The sequence below is a fragment of the Acanthochromis polyacanthus genome, chromosome 11, assembly GCF_021347895.1.
Source record: "Acanthochromis polyacanthus isolate Apoly-LR-REF ecotype Palm Island chromosome 11, KAUST_Apoly_ChrSc, whole genome shotgun sequence".
Taxonomy (NCBI): domain Eukaryota; kingdom Metazoa; phylum Chordata; class Actinopteri; family Pomacentridae; genus Acanthochromis; species Acanthochromis polyacanthus.
This window is the reverse complement of record NC_067123.1, coordinates 23,691,715-23,717,109: the sequence shown is the minus strand read 5'-3', so window position 1 is coordinate 23,717,109 and position 25,395 is coordinate 23,691,715. Positions and strand designations below refer to the sequence as shown.

The 25,395-nt window shown below is 42.4% G+C and overlaps 1 protein-coding gene and 1 long non-coding RNA gene across 4 annotated transcripts in view; both read right to left on the bottom strand.

Moving 5' to 3' along the window:
• The window catches only part of LOC127536121 (uncharacterized), a 141,244-nt gene that overhangs the window by 107,331 nt on the left and 8,518 nt on the right, over positions 1–25,395 (bottom strand). The gene's annotated exons all lie outside the window — the stretch shown is intronic.
• LOC127536113 (uncharacterized) lies at positions 4,887–25,071 on the bottom strand. 3 transcript variants are annotated; one of them, XR_007945086.1, is made up of 6 exons: positions 23,896–25,071; positions 23,115–23,175; positions 22,712–22,776; positions 21,568–22,467; positions 21,278–21,465; positions 4,887–4,968 (listed from the first exon to the last, which is right to left on the bottom strand). XR_007945086.1 is itself a non-coding variant. In XM_051955598.1 (5 exons), the coding sequence occupies exons 4-5, from the start codon at positions 22,019–22,021 to the stop codon at positions 20,456–20,458; spliced, it is 1,464 nt and encodes a 487-aa protein (XP_051811558.1). In that variant the 5' UTR covers positions 22,022–22,467; positions 22,712–22,776; positions 23,115–23,175; positions 23,896–25,071; the 3' UTR covers positions 13,747–20,455. The 3 variants fall into 3 exon arrangements, 2 of the variants coding, with proteins under 2 accessions (XP_051811558.1, XP_051811557.1); XM_051955598.1 differs by lacking the exon at positions 4,887–4,968 and having other exon boundaries at positions 13,747–21,465; XM_051955597.1 differs by lacking the exon at positions 4,887–4,968 and having other exon boundaries at positions 13,757–21,465.

The following is a 25,395-nucleotide window of genomic DNA, read 5'->3' as shown; positions in this document are numbered from 1 at the left end:
GACAGCTGGGATACAGATGATCGACAGAGTGATTTTTATTTATGTTGACAGTTTTTTAAAAAGAGGAAATGACACAAGGAGAAAACAGAACATGCTGAGTGTACAGAAAATAGAGCTTTAACATGAAACAATTTTTAAAAAAAATTAAAAATCATGTTTTTATTTAACTTGTGTCTCTTTGTTAGGGAGAGAAATACAGTTGCATAAACTACATAAAGTGTTTCTATATTTTACACACTCATGTAATGGTAATGCAGTCACATAGATAAATGTATGAACTCTGAGATTTAAAAAATCATGGTAGAAAAAGTCATCAGAGCATTCAAAAACAGGAATTTTTGTGATTTACAAAAACACACATTGCTGACAGAATGGCAGGAACAAAAGAAATGTTTGTGATGGAAACCTGAACTAAAGATCACATAGGGAAGGCTCACAATAAAGAACTTATGAGGACAGTTCTGCTTCAGTATTTATTTCAGATATAGTTGTTTTTCTTCTTTCTTCTCTCATTAATCATGTGATGATTTATCTGCTGTCCCTGAATATCAAAGTGGATATAAAGTAGTTCAAACCTGCAGCAGCTGCAACAGGAACATGCTGCTGACACACTGATGCTTCAATATTAATTCAGTATTAATGATGAAATTTATGATAATATATCAGTAAAAATCTGTACTGTATATGCCATAGCAGTACTTTAACATTTTAACCATATTTTGCTGCAAATATTTATGGGCTTTTCCTTCAGTAAGATTTTCCAGGCAGTACTTTTACTTGTAATGAAGTATTTTTACATTACTATATTGCCATTTTTGCTGAAGTAAATTATCAAACCTTTTCTGCCACCTCTATAGTTCTGTTCTACTGTGGCATTTAGGATTACCATGATCAGCATCACTGACAACCTTAATGCAGATTGAAACAAAGAAAAGATCACACAAAGGCATCACAAATAGACATGGAAGTTAAAAATTCAACTTCAGACTGAAAATAAACTTGTGAAACATGAAGTGATGCAGGGTTGTTGTTTTTTTTTTAGGTTTTTTTGAACTTCAGAGGCACTTTGTGAATGACTCAAAATACAGTTTTGTGACGTTTAAAAAATGTGAAATATAGTTTCTTTTGATAGATATGGAACTTAACAATTCTCAGAGTTAAATGAATTAACTGTGATCTTTTCAACTGTATTCTATCATTGTAGAAAACCATGTGATTGTCAGAGATTGTACTTTTGAGGGGACTGAATTTTCACACAGTGTTACTGTAATATTTTAATAGATTTATCAGATTTCAATATCCAATAAATCCCTTTTTAAGCTGTCTTACTTCTAGGGGTGTAGAATTCACCATTCCATGTATTAAACTGGATCATGTTTAACACTTTCTTAAGTTCCTGAAGAACGTGTTTTACACGTATTTTACATGTTCTGCATTCACAATTTTGACAGGCTTGTTATGTTTGCGATTAATATATTCTGGACTGTTAGTAAGTACGAGGAGATGATAAATCGTGCTCTGTTAATTCTATGATTACACGGTGCAACAGTGGACTTTTCTTGATGACAACAGATGACATTATCCTCCCTCTTCGAGACTATTCTGCTTGAGGAATGTAGAAATGACCATCCCATTTGAAGTGGATCATGTTTAACACTTTCTTAAGTTCCTGAAGAACATCTTCTCTGACTCTCTGTATGTTCTCAGGTGTCCATGTGTGAGATGTTGGTTGTGATTGCTGTTTAACTTCTCTTTCATTTTTTAGCAAGTTGCTCAAACTCTCAGCTTCAGCACAGTTTCCATAGGGCCACTCTCTAGTTTCATCTGTGTTCAAGCCAAACATGTTACCACATGATCTGCAAGGAGGCATTTCGTTTCCATTTCTGAGGCTAAAAGCCTGACACCTGACACAGGCTGGTAATGTGATGGTTCCATCAAAGTATGTGTTTATGGACGTATTTGGATTGTAGGTCATCACTGCACCAGCTACATAATCATCCCAGGCACTCAAGCATGAGGCAGCAATCATGATTCTCCCTGCATTACAACCAAAAGTGGGCATGGAGACTCCATAGTACCTGATTGAATCCTTGGATTTCTGAGAGACACAGATGCGGTTGGAAACCAAATGCTTTGATGGAACACCACCCTCCACATCAGTGATGAACTGCTACAGTCTGTTTCTTATTTCCTCTTCATTCTCTTGTCCAACTAGGAGGACCATCTGAAAACAGTCACAAACAATGCCAAGCTGTGACTTTATGTTCACAAATTACAATGACGCACTTTAAAAGTTTATACAACATTACAACGAAGAATTGAATCATCTTCTGACAATCTATAACCTTACCATGTCAAGCACACATGAAAATGGACTCCTCCTGGGCAGTTGGCAGGAATAGAGTTGAAATGGACGAGGGTAGAAATACTTCAACGCCTCTAAATCACCATCATCTGTCAGAATACATTCTGGGGACATTGGTGGATCGTGGATCTTTCCCATAAAGAAGATGCTGTGAAGAATCTGTACTCTATTCTGTCCCTTGAATTGTGAAATTCTGCATTTTTTTTTTTGTTTACAGTAAACTTTTAATTTTTTTGTAAAGTCCCAAAGTACCGATGCAAAGGCACAGAGAAAATATGTAAATGTTGAAGTAAACTGCTGCATTCCTGTTTCATTCTAGTTTCAATATATTACAATGATTGAGAACACTCAAAGTGCAAAGATCTTCTTTTATAGTAAAATACTGATTTATCTAAAAAGAAATCATTCAAACTTGAAAAATTAAAATTTCCTTTATGTAATGCTCTGTGTTGTTGGTATTTTGTGGTTCAGTGTCCTAAGAGTGACAGTGTTTGTTTCCAAAAATGAGACTATTTGCTGGTGTTGTGGTTGGATGAGCTTATTTTGGGACATGTATGAAGTGTTTTGCTGGTGAGAAACAGTTTTGGGGATGAGATTAACTCTTTAGCTGAGACACATTATGGAAATGCAGGCTGTGTTAAAAGTTTTAAATATGTGGCTTCAGTTTGGACCAATGCTCGTTAGCATTTGAAAAAAAACTGTAAATGCCAGTTTAGTTACAAGGTGTCACTACAAACACAAATGTTCTTTTATGCTCCAATTTATTTATGATCATCACAGTCTGATATGCTAACGAAAAGCAACGACGTCAGAACCACTTCCTCTAAGCTCATATGGATGTCTGGCAACATTCACCTACATGTGGGCAAAAAAATGTGAGTGGATGGATGTCTTGTGATGTGCAGTCCATTTTAATTTTTAACTCTCTAAACGTACACCTAGACACAAACACACACTTCAGTGTAGACACACCACACTCTGACATCTCCGACAAACCATTTTAGTCACATACATGCAGTTACAGAAAGCAAACACAACAACAACAATTTTTAATAATAATGAATTTTAATCATCAAAATACATTCTTTCATATTTACATATGTATTTTTTAAAATTCTTAAAAGTAAATACAGTGCAACATTTTTATTAACAAAAATATTGCACTATATTTACTTATATGAATCATTTAGGAATCAGATCACTTTTTATTATCAGATCACTTTTTATTAAATATAATCTAAATGCATTACATGAACACATAGAATTTGCTTACTCAAGTAAGACATTCTTAGATGAATGATGATAATCATAGTACACAACAATATACTTACATACACATTTTTTTCTAATTATTGTTTACTATCATTTATTATAAAAAATTTTCCGTGGAAATATTTTCAAATAGCATCATTTCAATATTACCAGTATATTACCAATTTTGTTTTTATTTGTAAGTGTGTGTGCACGTGTAAAAGTATTTGAGGCTCAAAATAATAAATAAATAAAACAAAAATAATAATAATAACTGAGATCTACCTTTGGTCGTCACATGATCCACGTAGATGTCCCTCACTGCCCAGACGTGTCCTGTAGCTCAGCGCTAGCACCGCTAGTCTAGAAACCGGAGACCCGAGGGAGGACTTCAACAACTGATGGTCCTGATGGTGAGCAGGTTTTGCAGCAGGATTCGTTTGTGCACGATGTATTCTCGATTACTGACAACATTATCACTGCAGGATTGACAGAAATACTGGTAACACTTAAAGAGGATACATTCACAGACATTGGTCCACTTTAACGAAGGTGGCAACTACTTGTATTAGTAAACAGTTAAAAAAACAAAAATATTTTAGTGCGTTGTGTAAATTTAAAAAAATACATCCTTTACCCTTAACTTTGATGGTAAGCAGGACCACTGAAGAAGACCTGCTCAGCCTCCTGCAGGGACAGATTGTCCTGCATAGACAGGCCATATATGATGGCCTACCAAAAGAAAACGGTTCATGTTTAAGCAATATAATTGACATATACCATTTTACAGCAGAGCAAGCCATGCTAGACAGGCAAATACACAAATGGCGCCATAAAAGGCTTGCTATTTATGTAGCCTATAAAAGTGCAGGAGCAGAAACGTGTGTAATTGTATTACATGGCAAAGCCTACCTCTGGAAAGAGAACACCACAGATGAACAGCACTGCATCTGTGAAGCTCAGTTGTATTGGTATTCTGTGCAGTACAGTCCTTAAGAATGTAAAAAGCTTGTCCTGTTGTTCCTCACTATCCAGGTAGACAGGCATCTGGCAACAAGACTTCTGATGAATCCAAGTAGAGAATTTGCCACCAAGTACATCCTGAGGGCAACCCAAAGTACAGAAACAATGAATTTCTGGAACTCAGGAATTCTTTCAAAGCACAGCCAAAAAATGTTCTGTCCACTGATAATATTACTAAAAAAGGCCCTAAGTGAATCTTTTCTGAGTCAGTCTGCAATGATGAGAAAACAGGAACATTTTCCAAATACCACCAAATGCTGCTCAGCTCCCCTTGACTGGATAATGAAGTCCATCAGTCGTGCTTCCTTTGCAGTGCACTCAGTCTCAGCCTGCATATGGAGAAAGATAAGATAAGATAAGATAGACTTTATTAATCTCACAAAGGAGAAATTTAACATTACAGGGCTCTTAGAAACAAAAAACAGAGGAGTGCAAAAGTCACGAAAGTGCAAGAACAAGATAATAAATATTGCACATAATAACAACTACACAGTAGTGTTATATAGTCTGATGGCAGTGGGGATGAAGGACCTGCGGTAGCGCTCCTTCTTGCACTGAGGGTGTCTGAGTCTCGTGCTAGAGGAGCTGCTCAGCTCCACTACAGTCTGGTGCAGTGGGTGGGAGCTGTTGTCCATGATAGATGAGAGCTTGGTCAACATCCTCCTCTCACCCACCTCCATCACAGAGTCCAGTGGGCAGCCCAGGACAGAGCTGGCCCTCTTGGTCAGCTTGTTCAGTCTCTTCATGTCCCGCTCTGTGCTGCCCGGGGCCCAGCAGACGACAGCATAGAGGAAAGCAGAGGCTACCACAGTGTCGTAGAAAGTCCTTAGTAGAGGTCTGCACACTCCGAAGGACCTCAGCCTCCTCAGAAGGTGGAGGCGACTCTGGCCCTTCTTGTACAGAGCATCAGTGTTGTGGGACCAGTCCAGTTTATTGTTGAGGTGAACACCCAGGTACTTGAAACTGTCCACTGTTTCAATGTCCTGCCCCTGGCTGTTCACAGGTGGATGTGGGATTGTCCTTCTCCTGAAGTCGACCACCATCTCCTTCGTCTTACTGGTGTTGAGGCACAGACGGTTGCGCTCACACCAGTCCACAAAGTCCATGATGACCGACCGATACTCCAGCTCATTCCCCTCAGACACACGGCCCACAATGGCGGAGTCATCGGAGAACTACTGGAGATGGCAGCTGTCCGTGTTGTAGGTGAAGTCCGAGGTGTAGATGGTGAAGGGGAAGGGCGAGAGGACGGTGCCCTGGGGCGCCCCCGTGCTGCAGACTACCACCTCTGACTCACAGCCGCGCAGCCGCACGTACTGTGGACGGTCAGTGAGGTAGTCAGTGGTCCAGGCAGCGAGATGTCCATCCACTCCCGCGTCCACCAGCTTCCCCCGCAGCAGCGCCGGCCTGATGGTGTTGAAGGCGCTGGAGAAGTCAAAGAACATGACTCTCACAGCGCTGCCGGCGCTCTCCAGGTGAGTGAGCGCTCGCTGCAGCAGGTAGATGACAGCGTCTTCTACCCCCATGTTGGGCCTGTAGGCAAACTGCAGCAGGAGTAGTATATAGAGGACACCTTTGCGCGTGCACGTGAAAATGCGCGCGCACGTGCGCGGGCGCGGGGGGAGGGGTGAAATTACGAATTATGGAATATGAATTATGGAATATGGAATATGAAATATGAATATAATAATAATGATAATAATAATAACAATGATAAAATATTAAATAAATAAAATATTAAATAAATAAAATAAAATAAAACCCTTCCCCCCGCTGCATGTCACACACACACACACACACACACACACACACACACACACACACACACACACACACACACACACACACACACGCAGGCACGCATGCGCACACACACACACACATACAGACGCATGCACGCACGCAGGCACGCATGCGCACACACACACACACACACACACATACAGACGCATGCACGCACGCAGGCATGCGTGCGCGCGCGCACACACACACACACACACACACACACACACACACACAAAGGCATGTTCGCCTGTGGGGGAGAAAGCACAAAATTTAAATTTGAATCTCACCTTTTGGTTTTTAAGAACACATTTGCTACTGTTACATACCAGCATCTGGCTCTGAAAGACTGCTGAGAGTTTGTCTTTGCTTCTTTAACCCTCTAAGATCAGAAAAGCCAGTCTTTGCTTCTTTAACCCTCTAAGACCAAAAAATAAAGACAACTTTAAAAGTTTCTATAAATAAATAATGTAAGGAGGCTGTATTTTTGCAGCAGTGGGTTTTACAGGGTTAATAGGGATTTCTGTATTGAAATCACAAGTATTTAGATGTCAGTTGTTCTACAGCTGCTTAAATATATAGTTTGTTAAATTAGGCTCCATAAACCCAGCTCTAAATGAGGTCAACTTAAGCCTCTCAATAACTACCCTCAATGCCTTAAGGAATGTCTGATTGAGTATTTATTTATTGTTTTTCTATTTATTAACTTGTGTTGTCTTTTTAATGATGCACTGACTGTCTGGTACTTTTAAATGTTGTTGTACTGGTTACAATGACAATAAAGGACTATTCTATTCTATTCAGTGGGGTTTTACAGGGTTAAAAAGATATTTCTGTATTGAAATCACAAGTATTTAGATATCAGTTGTTCTACAGATATATAGTTTGTTAAATTATGCTCCATAAACCCAGCTCAACAAAAGAAAAAGTTAGAACTTGCTGGCACAAGCACAGACATGTCGAAACATGTTTGAGCTCAACAAAAGAAAAAGTTAGAGTTCGCACGCACAAGCTCAGGCATGTCGAAACATGCCCTGTGACGAAAGTACAGTAGCCAATCAGGTTCATCCCTGCTAAACCCCTCCTTGCAGGCACGCATTGGTGGTGTATATATACATGGGATTTTATCACAAGGACATCCTCAACTTCTCTGACGGCGAAGCTACGTTGAGCTGAACTCTGTTTTTACTTCGACGACCGCTCATATTCTACAAGACTCTTCTACTACCATGTCTTCCTGCATCAGCACCAGCGGCGGCTCCGATTATCCAGGTATGGCTGATGACACTGCGACGGTTGGGGATGGTCGTGCCCCTTACAAGAAAAGGAGACGTGTAGGAAGCGAGCTCGTTACACCAGAGAATCGTGAATTTGAGCAAGAGCTGGAGGGGGTTAATGGGTATGTTTACAATGTTAAATATCATGACTCTGTTGTTACACTCAACGCGGGCATCGCTCGCGGTGTGATTCCATGCGTTGAAACATGGTCGGTCAGTTTGTCGCATAGAGATTGGAATCTGTTTTGGGGAGAAGTCTGCTCTGACCTAGACCAACCCGGATTCCCGGAGAGTATTTACGTCTCACAGTGGGTCAGCAAAACGGGTGGTGAGCTGTTCCGTGTCGAGATGGATCGTTTTAACAGACGGCGGGAGGACTTTATTTTTCTCAGTGTGTGCAAAGATCGAGAGTCTGTGATCGCGACCAGAGGACGCTATGCATGGGGGCAGCAGCCCTACCCTCTTACGCTTCAAGAGCGTGACGAGTGGTTTAAACCTGTTTTTTTATCCAGTGGTGTGACTGGAGATCTCTGCAGAAATTGTTTCACAAAGCTGACAAGGGCATCAGAAGAGACAGGATCCTCTCTTCTTATCAGAGTGTTAGAAAACGTCTTCTTTTCGCTGATGCGGCGTCTAATGCGCCGGGTAATCACAGCCCTTCCCTGTGCAGGCCAAAAATCTTCAGACACGACGACTACTGATATAGACTAGGTTATCATAACTTTTTTCTTTTTAAAAATGATAATAATAATGATAATAATCTAAAATCATGTTAAATTGTGTGTAATATTTTAATGTCTTTTTTTCTATTGTTTTGCAGCTAGTGTCTTTATCAACACCCATGACAATGATACTAGAGACTGTTGGGAAAACGATTATGCTGATGTGAAGAAGAAGGAGGAAGAGAAGGGACATGTCCTGACACGGCCCCTGACAAAAGACGACTTGGACACAATCAAACAGTTTCTATCACGGTGTCAATACTATGCAGGGTGGGATAAAACAAGAGATCTCTGCAACGGATGCAAAATCCAGCACCCGAGTCAGCTTCAACACTCATGCTTGTTTGAATTTGATCAGATCAGATGTATGTATTTTGATCAGATTCTTGACTCTGTATTCAAGCCGTCTTTAGGAAAAGCTCTACATTACCTGTTTGCTCAGATATCGCCAGAGCCTTTCTCACAAGACAAGCTTTTAGGAGCGGCCGAGACTCTGAGACATTATCTCAGACCCGGGTGTGACGGAGTATCTGCTGAAGAGGAAAATGAGCCAGAGGTGGACCACAAGCACGAGACAGCTTTACGCAACGCCTTCAACCTTTGGACCAAGCGCAACATATTGACAGATTTGTAATACTTTACCTCAGAAAATGATGTTATTTGTCTTTGCACATTTCTTTGTGTGTTTTTGATGATTAAAAACGGTGTGCCATTAGATGTTTGTGATGTAGTTGAGCACCTAGTATGCAACACGATAGACAGAGATGTGACGGTGTGTGTAAAAAATACCTCAATTGTTTTGAAAAAAAAATAAATACAAGACGCTGTGTCTACCTCCTCTTGACCACTTGTGATGTTGTGTGAATATGGAGCGCACACCAGACAAGATTTATCACGACCCTGCACACCCGGGGGGTCTTGGAGGTGTGCAAAAACTTCGCGACGCTGTGACAAAATGCACTGGGGAGGCTCCAAAGATGTCTGAAGTAAAGCGATACTTACATGGGCAAGATGTGTACACCCTCCATGCTAACGCGGGTGTACACTTCCCTAGAAATAGAGTGTTGGTCAGTGGTATTGACAAACAGTTCCAGGCCGATCTGGTGGACATGGGTGAATATTCAGCAGAAAATGACAATGCGCGCTACCTCCTGACATGTATTGATGTATTTCTAAATTTGCATGGGTTAGGTGTCTTAAAAACAAGACCGGTACATCTGTTGCAAATGCGTTTGAAGATATTTTGAACGAAGGGCGCATACCTGTGAAACTGCAAACAGATCAGGGGACAGAGTTTTATAACAAACACTTTCAACAACTAATGGGGGTGTACAAAATTAAACATTTCTCTACTTTACACGAGACCAAGGCTAGCACGGTTGAACGTTTCAACAGAACATTTAAGACACGCATGTGGAGATATCTGACATCTGTTAATTCGCGTAGATATGTTGATGTCGTCCAGGACCTCGTCAACGCATACAACAAGTCTCATCACAGATCGATAAAGATGGCCCCAGCCGCCGTAAACAAAGACAATGAGAGGCTTGTCTTTAACACGCTGTACAAGCAGAAGAAACCGCAGAGGATCATATCGTTCAAATATAATGTGGGGGACACTGTGAGAATATCAAAACTCCGTGGAGTGTTTAGAAAAGGCTATGAACAGACATTTACTGACGAGTTTTTTACAATAACTAGGCGCATAGCCCGGGACCAGCCTGTGTATAGAATATCAGATTGCTCGGGTGAAGAGGTAAAAGGCACATTTTACGAGCCTGAGCTACAGCCGGTAATCATTGACAAAAAAAAGGTGTATAGAGAAAATAATATCCAGAAAAACTATAGCGCGGAAAAAGATGGTGCTGGTGAAATGGTTGGGGTGGTCTGAGAAATTTAACTCGTGGGTCTCTGAAAAGGACATTGTTGATGTGTAACATATATATATATATATACATATATATATATATATATATATATATATATATGTATATATATATATATATATGTTTACACCATCAGTCTGGAATTGACACACGTTCCAACCACATCGCGAAGATGGAGAACAAGAACGGATTTTATGTCACTTTGCCAAGTAATGCATCGCTACATGTGTATCCTAATAACAAGATATGGCGCTACCGAACAAAATTAGCAAAACCGATCGTTCTGAGTGAGCCGTACGAGGTGGGGGTTATTGAACTTCAGTACCCTAGGGTTTGGTCAACATTCCCTGCTTCTGATGCAGACGTGGTAATATACGATAGCAAAACCAACAATACGGAGACTATAACACTGTTTGTGGGGTTTTATGACTCCATTCCCAGAATACTAAAAGAATTTAATGCCAAATGCATTGTTAACCCGATAACATCGCGCTTAGCTCTTCAATATAACAGCATTACAAATCATGTTTATTTTTCGGGAGGAGAAGGTTATGAGGTGACGTTCAGTGGGAAATTGGCAGAAATATTGGGTTTTAAACCCTACGAACCATTTGAGATACCTGTGACCCCTGCTTTTAAGAAAATCTACGCCGCTCCTCACCCAGCAGATATTTTTGGGGGAGTTTATAATATATACGTCTACAGCGATATTGTTGATTATCAACTAGTGGGAGACAGCTACGTACCGCTCCTGCGATGTATAAATATAACACCGGAGGTAGGTCGTATGCCCACTCTGACCTATGACAAGCCACACTATACATCGCTCTGCAAATCAGTTATTGACGATATTGAGATATCGTTAAAAAACGATCAAAACCAGTATATACCATTCTCATACGGAAAAGTGGTTGTTAAACTTCACTTTAGACCTGTGAAGCAGTATTTCTAGATCAGGGGAGAATGGCTTACACACCATATGTCCGTGACGATGGTCGATATATGACATATTACATGAACCAAGCGGGTGGTGAATTACCCGGATTTATAGGTTCAAGTACACAATATGGTAACGGTTTAGGCGGTATATTTCGCAGCCTGCTTAGAATGGCTGTACCGTTATTTAAAAAAGGATTCAGCATAGCCAAGCCTCATTTGAAAAACGCAGCTGTAAATATTGTAGGGGACATGGCGTCCAACATTGCCAGAAGCTCTGTATCGAGACGACAGGAAGGAAACGGGATGTTGGTGATCAGAAAAAGATCATCCAAAAGACCACCCTCGTCCTCCTCGAGGGGTAGCACCTCCACCAGGTCCAAAAAGCGTAAAACCACCGTCAAAGTGACTGGACGCATCAGAAAGAAGTCGAGAGCCAAGAGAAGCACAACTTCCAAAAGACGCTCTGCGATGCAGCGTAAAGACATATTCTAGTCTGAGAAGAGAAAACAACAACAACAACTATGGCTCTCATACACAACCAGTCAGAAGAATGTGTGAAGACGGAGCTGGATCTGTTCACAGTGCCGTACACACAGACGTCCATTGAAAAATCTACATTTGTCGAAATACCCCCGGTTTCGGCATTACGGGATGCTGGACCTCTGGAATTTTTTATATCAGCATGCGGGGAGGATTACATTGATCTAAATGATACCTACTTGTACATGCGCGTTAAAATCACAAACGCTGATGGAAGCCAACTGGCCCAGGCCGCAGATGTGGGTTTTGTAAACTACCCCGGGTGTACGTTATTCTCCCAGGTGGATATCATGTTAGGAGACAGGCTCATAACCCAATCTTCCAACACATACCCGTACCGTGGGATAATTGAGTGTTTAATCAACTACGGAATGGACACCTTGGATACACAATTTAGCAGCAGTCTGTTTTTGAAAGACACAGCAGAACACATGAATACACAGTCCATAGTCGGAGATAACGAAGGCCTAGCCGAAAGAGGAAGATACACTGTCAACAGCCGCATTGTGGAATTAATAGCCCCGATACACTCAGATTTGTTTTTTCAGGAAAAGTTATTGCTAAACGGTATAGACATTTCCTTAAAATTTATTCGATCAAAGAACGAGTTTTCCTTGATGACTGGGCAAAATGATCAATACGCTGTGAAGATCGTTTCGGCTAGTTTATTTGTGAAAAAGGTGTCGGTTGCACCAGCCATTAGATTGGCGCATAGCAGGGCGCTGCATCACACTAACGCTAAATACGCTATTGACAGAGTGGCTCTGAAAACATTCTCCATACCTGCAGGAACAAGGGTGTCCAACCAGGAAAATCTTTTCATGGGACAAATCCCTAAATTTGTTATTATAGGTTTTGTTGACCACGAGGCATATTCGGGGAGCTATAACCGGAACCCCTTCTTTTTTCATCATTACGATACAGAGTTTATTAGCCTGTACGCAGACGGACAGTCTCACCCTGCAAAGCCCTTTCAACCATTATTTCAGAGAGACCAGTATGTGAGAGAGTATTTCCAACTGGTGCAAACTACAGGACGTCATTTAAAAGACAGGTCTCTGGCTATATCTCGCAAAGATTTCGGGAATGGTTACACATTATTCTGCTTCAATCTGGAACCGGACGACGGTCGTGGAGGGAATGTGTCACTTATTAGAAGTGGTAATGTGAGGTTGGAAGCCCGTTTCAGAGTACCCCTACCGCACACCATCAACCTTGTGTGTTATGCGGTTTATGATTCTGTTATCGAAATATCAAACAAGAGACAAGTGCTTTTGGATCATTACTAAAAAAAAGAAGAGGAGCTAGTATCAGCCATGAACACTATAGAGTTGACCACCATCCTCAATAAAAAAATCATTAACGGGACAGATTTTCTAGGAGTTCTGGCATGCGACCAACTATCAAATCATAAACCCACAAAGTCCCCGGCCATGCTGGTTGTGAATACACATCCCTCTGACATGCCCGGTGAACACTGGCTCGCTATTTATATTACAAAACAGAATCAAGGATATTTTTTCGACAGTTTTGGAAACCCTCCCGACAGTGTCAAATTTCCACCAGAGATACGTAATTACCTCGTTGAAAACTGTGCAGACGTGTATTATTCCCGGAGCCAGATTCAGAACAACTACTCTACAACCTGTGGACAGCATTGTATCTTTTTTTCTGTGTCATATACAAAGAGGAATTCCTTTTACAAGTTTGTTAAACATGTATACTGCTAATCTAGCACGCAATGACGCTATGGTGTGCAAGTTTGTAAACAAAATACAACCCTCTGCATGTCGTGGATATAATTTCACATGTGTACAGTGTGGTAACATGTTGTGTCACCGTGAATAATTGTCATAAATAAAAAGAGAGAGAAAGCGTGATCTGCTGTTCAGACATTCCATTTATTACTAAACACAATTTTAGAAAAACATTCAGGCAGTCAATAATCACATTGTAGAAAACATTCAAGTAGTCAAAAAAACACATTTGTAGAAAACATTCAAGTAGTCAATAATCACAGTTGTAGAAACATTCAAGTAGTCAATAAACACATTTGTAGAAAACATTCAAGTAGTCAAAAAACACATTTGTAGAAAACATTCAAGTAGTCAATAATCACAGTTGTAGAAAACATTCAAGTAGTCAAACACATTTGTAGAAAACATTCAAGTAATCAAGAAATTTAATAACGAAAAAATACAAAATATTTAAAAAGAAAGAAAGAAATCAGAACATTTTGTAACAAATTTCACACCCACACACTTTTATTAAAAATACTCCCACTGTGAAGTGGTTAGTCTGCGAGGTAGTGAACGTTTTGAAGCAGGTGTCCTTAGTGCGGTGTCAAAGTACCCCTGTGAGTCTGTTACAGATTTTCTTTTCCCCTTGCCTTTATACTCAGCTATACCCTCACGCACGTTTTTGTTAGGGATGGCCATTAAAGGTATGTTTAAATGGGCTAGGGTTTTTAGGAACACGTCCCACCCGTGTGGTCTAGAAATGTCCGAAATATTATGTTGCGCCGTGACACTTTTCACCAGGTCATACAAATGAGTACTGTGCAGGGTACGACCATTAACAACAATTTCAGCGTTGTCTGTCCAGGATAAAACATGCTTTGACTGCCTAATGGCATCTAGGATGTATTCTGCATTTCTCCGGCTTCTTTTGGGCATGTGTTTTAACACACCCTCTAAAACCTTATCATTTTTATACCCATCATCCTCGTCAGGTTTGGTGTCGTCAGGCTTAATTTCTGTGTCGGGCAATGACAGGGTCAGGACACTTTTTTCCCGCTCACCCTGTCTCACCAATGCCAAATAACGCTGCAGTACTTGAGAGTATTTTTTGGCCTTTTCATATACGTCTGTGTCCGGCAGTTTCAATATGTCAGACATGGCTCGGTCGAGGTCACTTTGTACTACCTGTCTTATGCTTGCAGTGTTTTGGTCCTGATACTGCGGGTGGTGCTGTTGGTGTTTTAACATGTCAAGCTGGTGCTGGGGAACCAAAAACATCTTCTGCGCATGCTCCATATTCTTAACCTCTGCTTATCAGACTTGTAATAAATGGTATAGCTGCTCCAAGTAGTGGTAATAAAAACCCGCCGCTCTGCTTAATCGCCTTTTTCTTTTTTAAATGTTTAACCTTTTTGTCAGCAACCAGTCTGATGATGCTTCTCTTCTTCTTTAACTGTGCGTACTGTTTTTCTGTCAAAGGGATGTCACCCCTCAACACATTTAAAGCTATTTCGCAGAGTGCATCGATAAAGTCCGCACCAGAGCCACACACAATGACCCTTCTCACACCAGGCGTTGCTTTATATAACATCTCCATCATGGGTAGATGTCTCTGCACGCGTGACGACATTATTTAGCCCTTTGATTTTTTAGGCATATAAACAACGTGTTGATTTGATAACAAAGCGGTTCTGAGCCTCAAGTGGTCTGGAGTGGCAGCTTTATAGTCGATGAGGAGATACCCGTATGCAGAACTAGTGGCATCGTTAAACGCCTCTAAAAAATATTTACTGTTTCCAGGAAACATCTGTTTGCCCAGAAGTGTAACTTGATATTTATCCCTAGGGTTTTTGAACAAGACAAGGTAGTTTGTGTTTAAACTTATGGTTCTGCTAGCCTTGCCTTGTATAAACAAATTTTGAACCAGATATATACAACTGAGATTTCTATGGTGGACATATTTGGTGAATACATTCTGAACTTCTATATCGTTACTGGCGTCATTCATTAAATCGTCTATGACGAGTAGATTAGTCTTGTCCGGGGGTAATAACTCGTCGTCACACAGGGAATCAGGTAACCCTTTAACAAAGTTGATGTCTCTTAATTTAAGGAGTTGGTCGTATAAAGGCTACCAGCATGAGTATACATACACCAAATTATCAATGTTTTGTGAAATAATTGTAGATGCATTTTCAATAAGCCCCTTGACAAAATATGTCTTTCCGCAATTCGATGGACCACTCACCACCAAACTAAACGGATGCTGCAGTCTCGGGTCAAAAGAGGTGTTAGTAGCCATAAGGTAGCGTGGTGTAGTCTGGCATGACTCGGCGCTTGTTGTACACTACCTTGACTTTTTTGTGTACTGTGTCATTTTTGAGGTGAAACTTCTTTTTATCGCGTCTGACGGTTTCCACCTCTGTGATCACATGCTGCTGCTGCTGGTTCTGATTGGTCAGAAAAGACTGGACCAACCCCTTCAGTGACTCGTGAGTAACCACCGCCGCATTTTTGACGTTAAGTGTGACACCCTTGCATTTAACCTGTGTTTTACCACGCTTTGTGCAGTAGGCGTAACACTTTGGACCCCCAGAAACAAACTCTGTGATGAAATCTTCCTCTGGGAGCCCACACACATCACCGTCATTGATCTCATCCGTTAAGTCACCCAAGTATGGGCCTAGCGGCGGAACCCAATCACCCGGACCGGACGTGAAAATGACGCTATCTGTGTCACAGTAGAGCACACGCTCCTGTAGCCTGTCTAACAGGTCATACAGCATCAGTCGCGCATAGGCAGTGGTCATAGCCCCTATAAACACATTCACATCACTCACTCGAGACGCCCTGCCATCTGCGTGACGCCACTGGACAATAGCCACGTCATCGGATATAAATCCAAACTGTCGCACGTCATATTGGTCGCTGAACATGAGCTGGGTGAATCTCTCCGGTTCTGTGATTAACTCGCAGGAGGGCATGTTACTCCGCATGCTGAATCTACCCCACAAAGAATTCAGGAGAAGCTTATTACAATTCCTGACTGCCTTGTTGACACAGATTTTGTCAGCATCGAGCAAAATCCCCTCCTTTTCATGGTAGTCCTGTATATACTGCGCTTTTTCTGCTGGGGTAATGACATGTCTGGGGTAGCCTGACGCCTCTTGCTTGCACTTCAAAAATGTCTTGACATATTCCGTGAACAAAGTGTCTGTCTTGTTTGGGAAATGCCACACTTCATCAATGCAAACAATCTGGTACCCCTTCTGGACAGCTTTCTGGAGCTCAAATGAGACCCACACACCTGACAGACGACGCTCGGCGTCAGTATGCAGGCAAGCAGTGGTCTGGTTTAACTCCTCAGCACATCTGCCACACAAAGGAAACATAAGCCTTTTGTGACATCTGTAGGGCAGTACAGGGTGATACAGACCTCTGGGGGGAAGCACTGTACACTTTACAAAGCCAAAATAATTTTCTAACGGGGCAAAATCTCGGTGGATAATTTGAGGGTGTCCAACCGGGTATTGTTTTTTTGCCTGTACAGTGGGGTACAAGCTTGTGAAATCATAGTACCCGATTTTCTCATCTGTGTTATCAGTCTCGTGGTACAGTTTGATGGCGTTTGTACGTCCTCCAAAGAGGGCTTGTCGTGGGTCAAGGCGTTCTTTTGGCTTGTATGTGATGAGGTGCGCCTGAACAGATGGGTCTGAAAGTTTCAGCGCTTCCCACTCACACTCCCACATCACCACCACACGCACACCATGCACACTTTTCAGTGTTGATATTTTTTCACAGAATGAGTGGTACTGACTGCCGTAGGTTTTTTTGGTGACAGGATTCACCTCGGTCTGGACGTGACACCTGACACACCCGTGAAAAAAACATCCTGCAAACTCGTAGCAAGTGTTTGTGGCTCTGTTATAACCGTCCACAATAAAATCCCCAAATCGCTGCTCACCGTGGTTCAAAGCATGTCTAATCTCAGAGCCTTCTGCCTTGGCCATGAATTCCAGCCACTGCATAGACACATCAGAATAGGTTTTATTCTGCCGCGTGTATGCGCCTTCATATGTGAGGACGAGGGTGTCTTTGGGCAGAAAACGTGTTTTGAAAACGCCCATGCAGCTTGAGGGCAGTGTCGTAAACGCAAACGGGTCGAGGTCTGTGCAGCTGATAAATGTCTCACGATAAATGAGACAGGCCTTGCGAAGCACTTCCACATCGTTACTGCAGTAGTGCTGGATTTCTGTCTGAAAATCAAATGTTTTCTCACGGACAGAGTCGTACCAAGCCATGAACCTCTGCTTATCGCTGTCAGACATGCTGTCGTAGCCGTAATAAGAGGGGTCGGGGTATTTACCCACATAGTATTCGTTCGGTGGGGTGTTGAACTTGTGCGGGAAATACCCCTTCTCCAGGTCCTCAAAACCCATGGCAGCCGGTGTTCTGGATAAACGCATGGGTAGAAAGCTGAATGAATCGATCCAGCGTTGCTGGAATGCCTTGTCATACATCAGAATGACCCTACTGCCACGCATGGTTACAGTGGGAGGGATCCCCTGTTGCACAAAGTATTCCAGCAGTATGTAATTGTCAAACCCAGAGGCATTGTGGGCAATAAATGTGTACCCCTTATATTTTGGCTGACGGTACTGTTTAACAAACGCGTCAACACATTTCACGGTGTTAAAACAGAATTTGTTTCCCTCCGTGTCCATAGCACACACATAGTTTGCTTCGTGCTTGCCCTCGTGGTAACGTGTCTCAAAATCAAAAAATATGTATTTGGTGTGTAGGGTTGGTTTTTTCAGTGGTTGGATAAAACAATCGTGTGCCACATCACTGTCATTTAGGGTCTCACCGCAGTGTGTACACTTTGGTAGTGTGCATTTATGTTGGTTTCTTCTCACATTATATGTTTTGCCACACTCTTCGCAATATTTCACTTTGTCACACGGGGGTGCGCCATGTTTAGAGTGAGCGTGTTTATGCTGATTATAGCACTGTATGGAGTTGCAGATGCGTTTACAGTCTGCACATTTTACACTAGCCCCTCTATGCATGTGACACTGTGTATAACACACGTTGCAGAGGTATTTACACACATGCTTAAACGCCTCTGCGTATGAAGCGTAACAGTAGTCACACACATAGGCACCGCCAAAGAAACCACATTTATTTAAAATCAGGTAATAATGCTCATTGTGCAGGTACATCCACACAGTGGTGGCGTGTGCTGCGTCGTGGGTTTTATAACATTGGAGGTTTTTACGCCCCGGACTATGATGGAATACTACTATTTTTATGTTTAAATGATTTTCAAATTTAGTGATATCAGACAGAGATACCTTGTGTGTTTCATAAAATCCCACGGCGTTATGAAGTTGTTTAGCATACTTCATTTTATCAGCGGGTGACAACGTTTTATTAACAAAATGGGCTAGACAGAGAGAGAAACAAAGATTGTTCTGAGACCCGTCATTTTCGGGGTTATACAGATGCCGTTCTTTCTTAGATAAAATTTCATCATAAGGGACGTTTCCTAGCCGCAGTCTAGAACCACCACTACTATTACGGGCCACGCTCACAACCAGCTCCAGATCATCATCTGTCAGCGACATGTCATTACTCTGCACAACTTGAGAGATCACCTCCAAAAACTCGTCAACGTTATACGCATTGTCAGAGCTTAAAACAGCCTGCACATCGCTGGCTAGAGATGGTCCTCTCAACACCACATTTAAAACACTACCTCTAATGCAGCACCAATCACCCCAGACAACCTCTCTCTAACAACGTCAATCGCCTGGGTTATATTATCGAGACAAACATCCCTGAAATCGACCCTCTGGCGAAATTCGATGCTATTGAATCTAGGTATGTCACGGGTATGCATCGGTGCAGCGCGTGCACTGGTAGATGGACCGTCAGGTGTTCCTTCTACCTGATTTCCTGCACCGTGTTGACAGACCACAGAGTCACTCACAGAACTGACAGGGGCAGTACCATGTTCAACAGACCCCTCACGATCATGCACCACCACACCATCAGCAATAGCATCATCTGCAGCAACCGCCGCATCAGCAGGTGTAATACCCATCGAGGTATTAGCAGTGATAGATGAACATGGTGAGGCTATATCATCATTAACAACGATTTCTACAACATCACCAGCAGCAGCAGCAGCAATAGAGGGGGTAACACCTGTGATATTAACTGTAGCAGCACCATTATTAACTGTAGCATGTGTATCAGATGTAATGGGGACAGAAACAGCAGCACCAACACCAGCAGGAGCAGCAGCAGCAGCAATAGAGGGGGTAGCACCTGTGTTATTAACTGTAGCAGCACCATTATTAACTGTAGCATGTGTATCAGATGTAATGGAGACAGAAACAGCACCAACACCAGCAGGAGCAGCAGCAGCAGCAATAGAGGGGGTAGCACCTGTGTTATTAACTGTAGCAGCACCATTATTAACTGTAGAGACTTGTTGTAACTGTAGCATGTGTATCAGATGTAATAGGGACAGAAACAGCACCAACAGCAGGAGCAGCAGCAATAGAGGGGCTAACACCTGTGATATTAACTGTAGCAGCACCATTATTAAGTGTAGCATGGGGACAGAAACAGCACCAACACCGACAGCAGGAGCGCAAGCATATGATAATGATGAGGGCGAAATTCTGTCTCTTAAAAACAATGATGTTCTCTTCTCTAGCCCTAACATTCTTTTCATCAAGTATCTGGACCAACGCATAACATTGTGGCGACTGGCCATTATAGCTACTTCAAAGGGTGGGTTAAAGTCATCACTGTCATCGGTGTCATAACGAGCATCACGAGCTGATTGCTCATTCGTTTTTAAAAATTTCTTCGGTGGTGGCATTATATCGGTGTAGATGGAATGTACTCGTATTGTTTTTTAAGACAATGCGTTTACGAGGTTATTTATCGATGTTGTGGTAATGTGTTGCGCTTTAATTAAAGTGGCGACGGTCTGTTTAAGCAGCTGGAGCTGTTTTTTGATGCCTCTGTATCGTCGCTCGTTCCTTTTACTGTGCCTAGCCTGCCGGAGGTATCTTGTTTTCTGACGCTTGATTTTGAGCTGATTGACCTCTCGTGTTAGCACGGCCGCTGAGGTGGGGGAATTATAAGGTGTAGGAGGGATAGATGGTGGTGGGGTAGTGGTGGGTTGGAGCGGAAGGTTCAACACACCCTCAACAGCAGCATCAACAACATCAGCAGCTGAAGGAGGCAGGGTGATGGATTGAGGAGGGGTTGGAGGCGGGGTAGAGGCCTGACCAGGATAAGATTCAACATATACTATGCTGTCATCATCAGTAACATCAGCAGGAGCAGCAGCAGTAACAGAGGGGGGAGGGATGGTGGTAGGAGGGGGGGATGGATGGGCTTGATACGAGTCGACAAATATTACACTCTCATCAAGATCATCAGGAGCACCAGCAATAGAGGGGGTAGCATGAGGGAGAGGAGATGAAACGTGTATAGGGGATAATGTCAGTAAATCGAGTAAGTTTGTGTGTCCGTAATCACCAGTGCTGTCTAACAGATCATCAAAATCAGGAATAGACTCATGACCTCTCAATATTGTGGGAATTGTGGGAAGATCCCCCACACGCACAACTCTCCCCGCGGCGTGAGCAGAAGCAGTAGCACCAACAGTAGCAGCACCAGCAGCACCAGACTTCACAGGCGTGCTTGTAGAAAATAGATCTATGCTTACTTCGTGGTGGTGCTGTAGGGTCCTGTCCTGTGATGGGAATAGCGGGTCCTGGTGATCTGCCAAAGCTTGCATTAATATGTCTGTGTCCAGTACTGCCACGTCCTGCTCACAGCGAGTCGTCAAGGCCTGAAGTAGTAGCTCTGTGTCCTGTGATGGGAATAGCTGGTCCTGGTGTCTCCTCGAAGCCTCTGTAGATATTCCCAGAAAAATAAATTCATTAGGTTTTAGAATATAATAATACTAATAATGAAAAATAATTAAACACACAATGAAATGCTGTTTTAACTTACCAATGTTTTTGCCACGGGGTACAGGGGCACGGTTTTCGGGCACGGCGCTGTGGAGTCTTTCACACGCTGTCCCTGCATGAGCTGATGGTGGGATGTATACGCAAAACACAATCACGTGCGAGAACTCCCTTGGTAGATAATACGGCCGCAGCGCCACCATAAGCATCTCCAAGTCCCGCGTGCACAGCTGTTCCTTCACATGCACGTTTGCTGGGTTACACCACCGCTCATTCACGTACACAGCCAGTCCTCCCCCAGACTTTTTGCCGCTTCCCACCGCGTTCCGGTCCGTGCGCGCGAGTGTAAATCCGTTCAGGGAAACCACAGAGTCCGGTGTATGTCCATTCAGCCACGTCTCCGTGAAACACATGAGGCTACACTCACGATGCTCCTTCAGCCGCGTCAGCGTGGCCAGCTCCTCTACCTTGTTGGTGATGGAGAGGACGTTCCCCATGATGATAGAGGGAAAATAAGTCCTGCACTTTCGCCGTCCTCCTCTGCAGCCTCTCCGTGTAGAGAAAGGATGAGCTGCGGAGGCCGAGAAGGGTCTCACGTGTGTAGCGTCTTTGTTCCTCAGAGCGGCCGCCACTGTGTCCAGAGGGCTCACCTGAAGCAAGTCCAAAAAGTGCAAAAAACAGCACAACTCCGAATAAAAGTGTGATAAAAGTGGGTTTCCTATATGCACGATTGCACAAAGCTTCACCCACTTTAAGGAAAAATAGGAAAAAGTGCCTGTTTACAATAGAAAAAACGAAAAGTAAGAAAAAAGGGTTAAGAGCTCCCGTAACCAGCTGCTGCTCGGTGACAGCACCCCGCCTTGGCACTCTGTAAACGGACTTCAGGGTTCCTTGGAGCAGGCTTCTGGCTCCGTTAGTCCAAAAAGCGAACCTCTTGCCATACCTTTCAAACAACAAAATTCATCTAATATAAATAATGGTGGAAAAAAAGCCAACACAGTGATGAAAAAAATGACATGCACAAATACTCTCGACAAAGACTGCCATCCAGTCTGATGAACTTAATGTAGTTACCAGATGCTCTACTGACATGGCACTAATAGTGTGTTATCAGTTTGTAGAAGTGGAAGTGAACCCCTAACTTGCAACTAAAATTCATATACACGTTTTGTTTCAGGCTGTCGTACCCCTCTGTTTGGAAACGCTCCATCAGAAGAAGACACCACCACTTCCGTATCAAAGGCATGTCCATCTGAAAGCAGAGTGACAATAGAAAGAAAAAACTGAGTTCAAAATGTGTCCTTTCTCTTCAAAATGAATAGTATGTGGCAACAGCAAAAGCATTTGGAGAGAGCAGTTTCTTCTTTGTGTAAACTTTTTTAAAACTAACCACCTGGAATTCAAACCCTTGGTTTGTGACAATGGAAAGTGTATACTGTAACAGATAAGATGGAAAACAAAGCATTTTATTTGCATTGTTGACAGAAGCTTAAACATACACGAAAACTGCTGCTTTCTCCATTACATGATGACTTCTATATGAAGTAAACAATAGTATTTTTGAGTAGCTAATTATGCTATTTTTGTCACCGCAATATCAACCCCAGTCTTCTCAGTCCAGCTCCCAGGATCAATTTGCTGAGCAAGATCTCTATAGAAAAAAAACACAAAATTGAATTAAAGGATGTTTTGAGATTGTAGTTCTTCAGTGCTGATGCAAGTAAGCCTACAATGGCTGCCACGTTTCAAAATCTATTTTACAGACTAAAAGTTCTGTGTGAGGTTAAGTTTTAGCAGCACCATGAACAGATGTTCAAAAAAGATTAAGATTCTATCCTGAAATAAGTGAAAATATCATTGATAAGAAAAGACATTAAATCATATGAAACTGATGCTGTGACAACCACTGAGGCATACCACAATAAGAAAGTGGTGAAAACAAACCATTACAGCAGACCTGGGCATCATACGGCCCGCGGGCCACATCCGGCCCGCCGGATGACCCTGACTGGCCCGTATGACAGACCTGGGCATTGTACGGTCCAGGCCACATACATTTGGTTGACTCTGACCACCAGTGTAAGGTTAACTGGAAATTACAAAATAAATGCAGCACCCTCCCAGTAACAGGCATGAGGCATGAGGTCTTTAGTTTAAAACTGAGTTTACTCGATCCTCAGAAACCCGTGAGAACTGGGTTAAAGAGGAAAAAATAAAAAGTATAAATAAAAAGGAATGCAAGTATGTACAACTCAGCTACAGCACATCACAATCAGAACATCACAGATTAGCATACACATTCCCACACTACAATATTAACAGCTTACATTAACACTTACGCACGTCATAAAAGAACAATCTATAAATTTACCTCGTAGGCTGCCTTGCTCTAGTGGGGGTCTAAATCTTCCTCTTTGTCTTATCTTGTCCTTGTCTTGGTTTGTCTTTTATGTTCACCTGTTAATCTTTAGTTACTCTTAGTCTGCTTTCTTCTTCAGTTTGCTTCTGTGGCGGAAACAAAGGTACGGCAGCAATTAGTTCTGCACGCCATAAACTAAAACTGCTGATGAGAGGCAGTTACAATAAACATACTTTCTAATTTCACCTCATTCATGGACTAAAGCTGCACTACTTTTACTGTGAAGTTGTTTTTTGTTTTTTTAAATTATAGTGATGTAATACGTACATCACGTGATTGAATGTTATCACAAGACGACTTTAGCCCTCAAAACGTCCGCTCAGGCTAAAAAAGAAAGTTATATACCGAATGTAGGATTTTCAACAAAAATTGGACAGCTAAGTATTTATTTGCTGAAGTTGGAGGTAAAGCCGTGTGTTTAGTTTGTAGGGAGCAGATCGCCGTGTTTAAGGACTACAATTTGAGTCGGCATTACCAGACGAAACACGGGGAGAAATATAAAAATTTGACTGATGCCGACAAAGCGCGAACATCGGAAGCTTTGCTAGCTACAGACCTTGGGTCAGTAGCTACAGACCAGCATCCTCCAGTTCAACTTCAAACCTGGGGCTACATGGCCTAACCAGATAACACATTAAAAAATAGAAAAGCACTCGGAGAGCGCAGACCTCTGCCAGGCCATCTGTCTGTCTGTCTGTCTGTTTACAGCATAACTCAAAAAGTTATGGACGGATTTTCACCAGTTTTTTACAGAATGCCCGGAAGAGCAAAAGTAACAATCGATTAGATTTTGGAGGTGATCCGGATCGCAGTCTGGATCCAGAAAAAAATCCTGGATGCAGGATCCTGGATCCAGATGGGTTTTTTTTTTTTCAAAAAAATCCTGGATCCAGACGTGTGGAGGTGTGGATCCAGGTGTGTTGTTAGCTTCGGCTAACGAGAGGACAATCGAGTTTGGTAACTTTACTCCAATATGCAGCAAAAAACAGTAACATGTTCCACTGCACGCTCTCACTCCAGAACAGTGTCTACCCCAGAAAAACACACAGATTCGGTCCTGTCTGGATTTGCGCCCCGGGCGAACCATCCTTTGCCGCCGGCGCCCGTCCGCCCGAGCGGACAGAATGAATGAGTCCGGAACGAAAACACATCCGGGTGGAAACAACTGACGGCTAACAACACACTGGCATCCTCCAGTTCAACTTCAAACCTGGGGCTACATGGCCTAACCAGATAACACATTAAAAATCAGACGTAGTGACATTAAACACTAACATTTTCACTTACTTTCTCGTTCGTTTTCCAAGTCGTACTCCTGTTCTTGTTTGTACTTCTTCTTCTTCGTCTTCTTCTTCTCACACCGGTGTATCGGCAAAAATAATCCCCAGTAATCCACTTCCGTTGTGGCTTTTTATTTGCAGCGTTTCTTTTTTATTTGCAGCAGCGTTTCTG

What these genes read in the sequence shown, in the direction of transcription:
- LOC127536113 (XM_051955597.1), bottom strand. Translation starts at nt 19,151, where the DNA reads ATGTCGCTGACAGATGATGATCTGGAGCTGGTTGTGAGCGTGGCCCGT.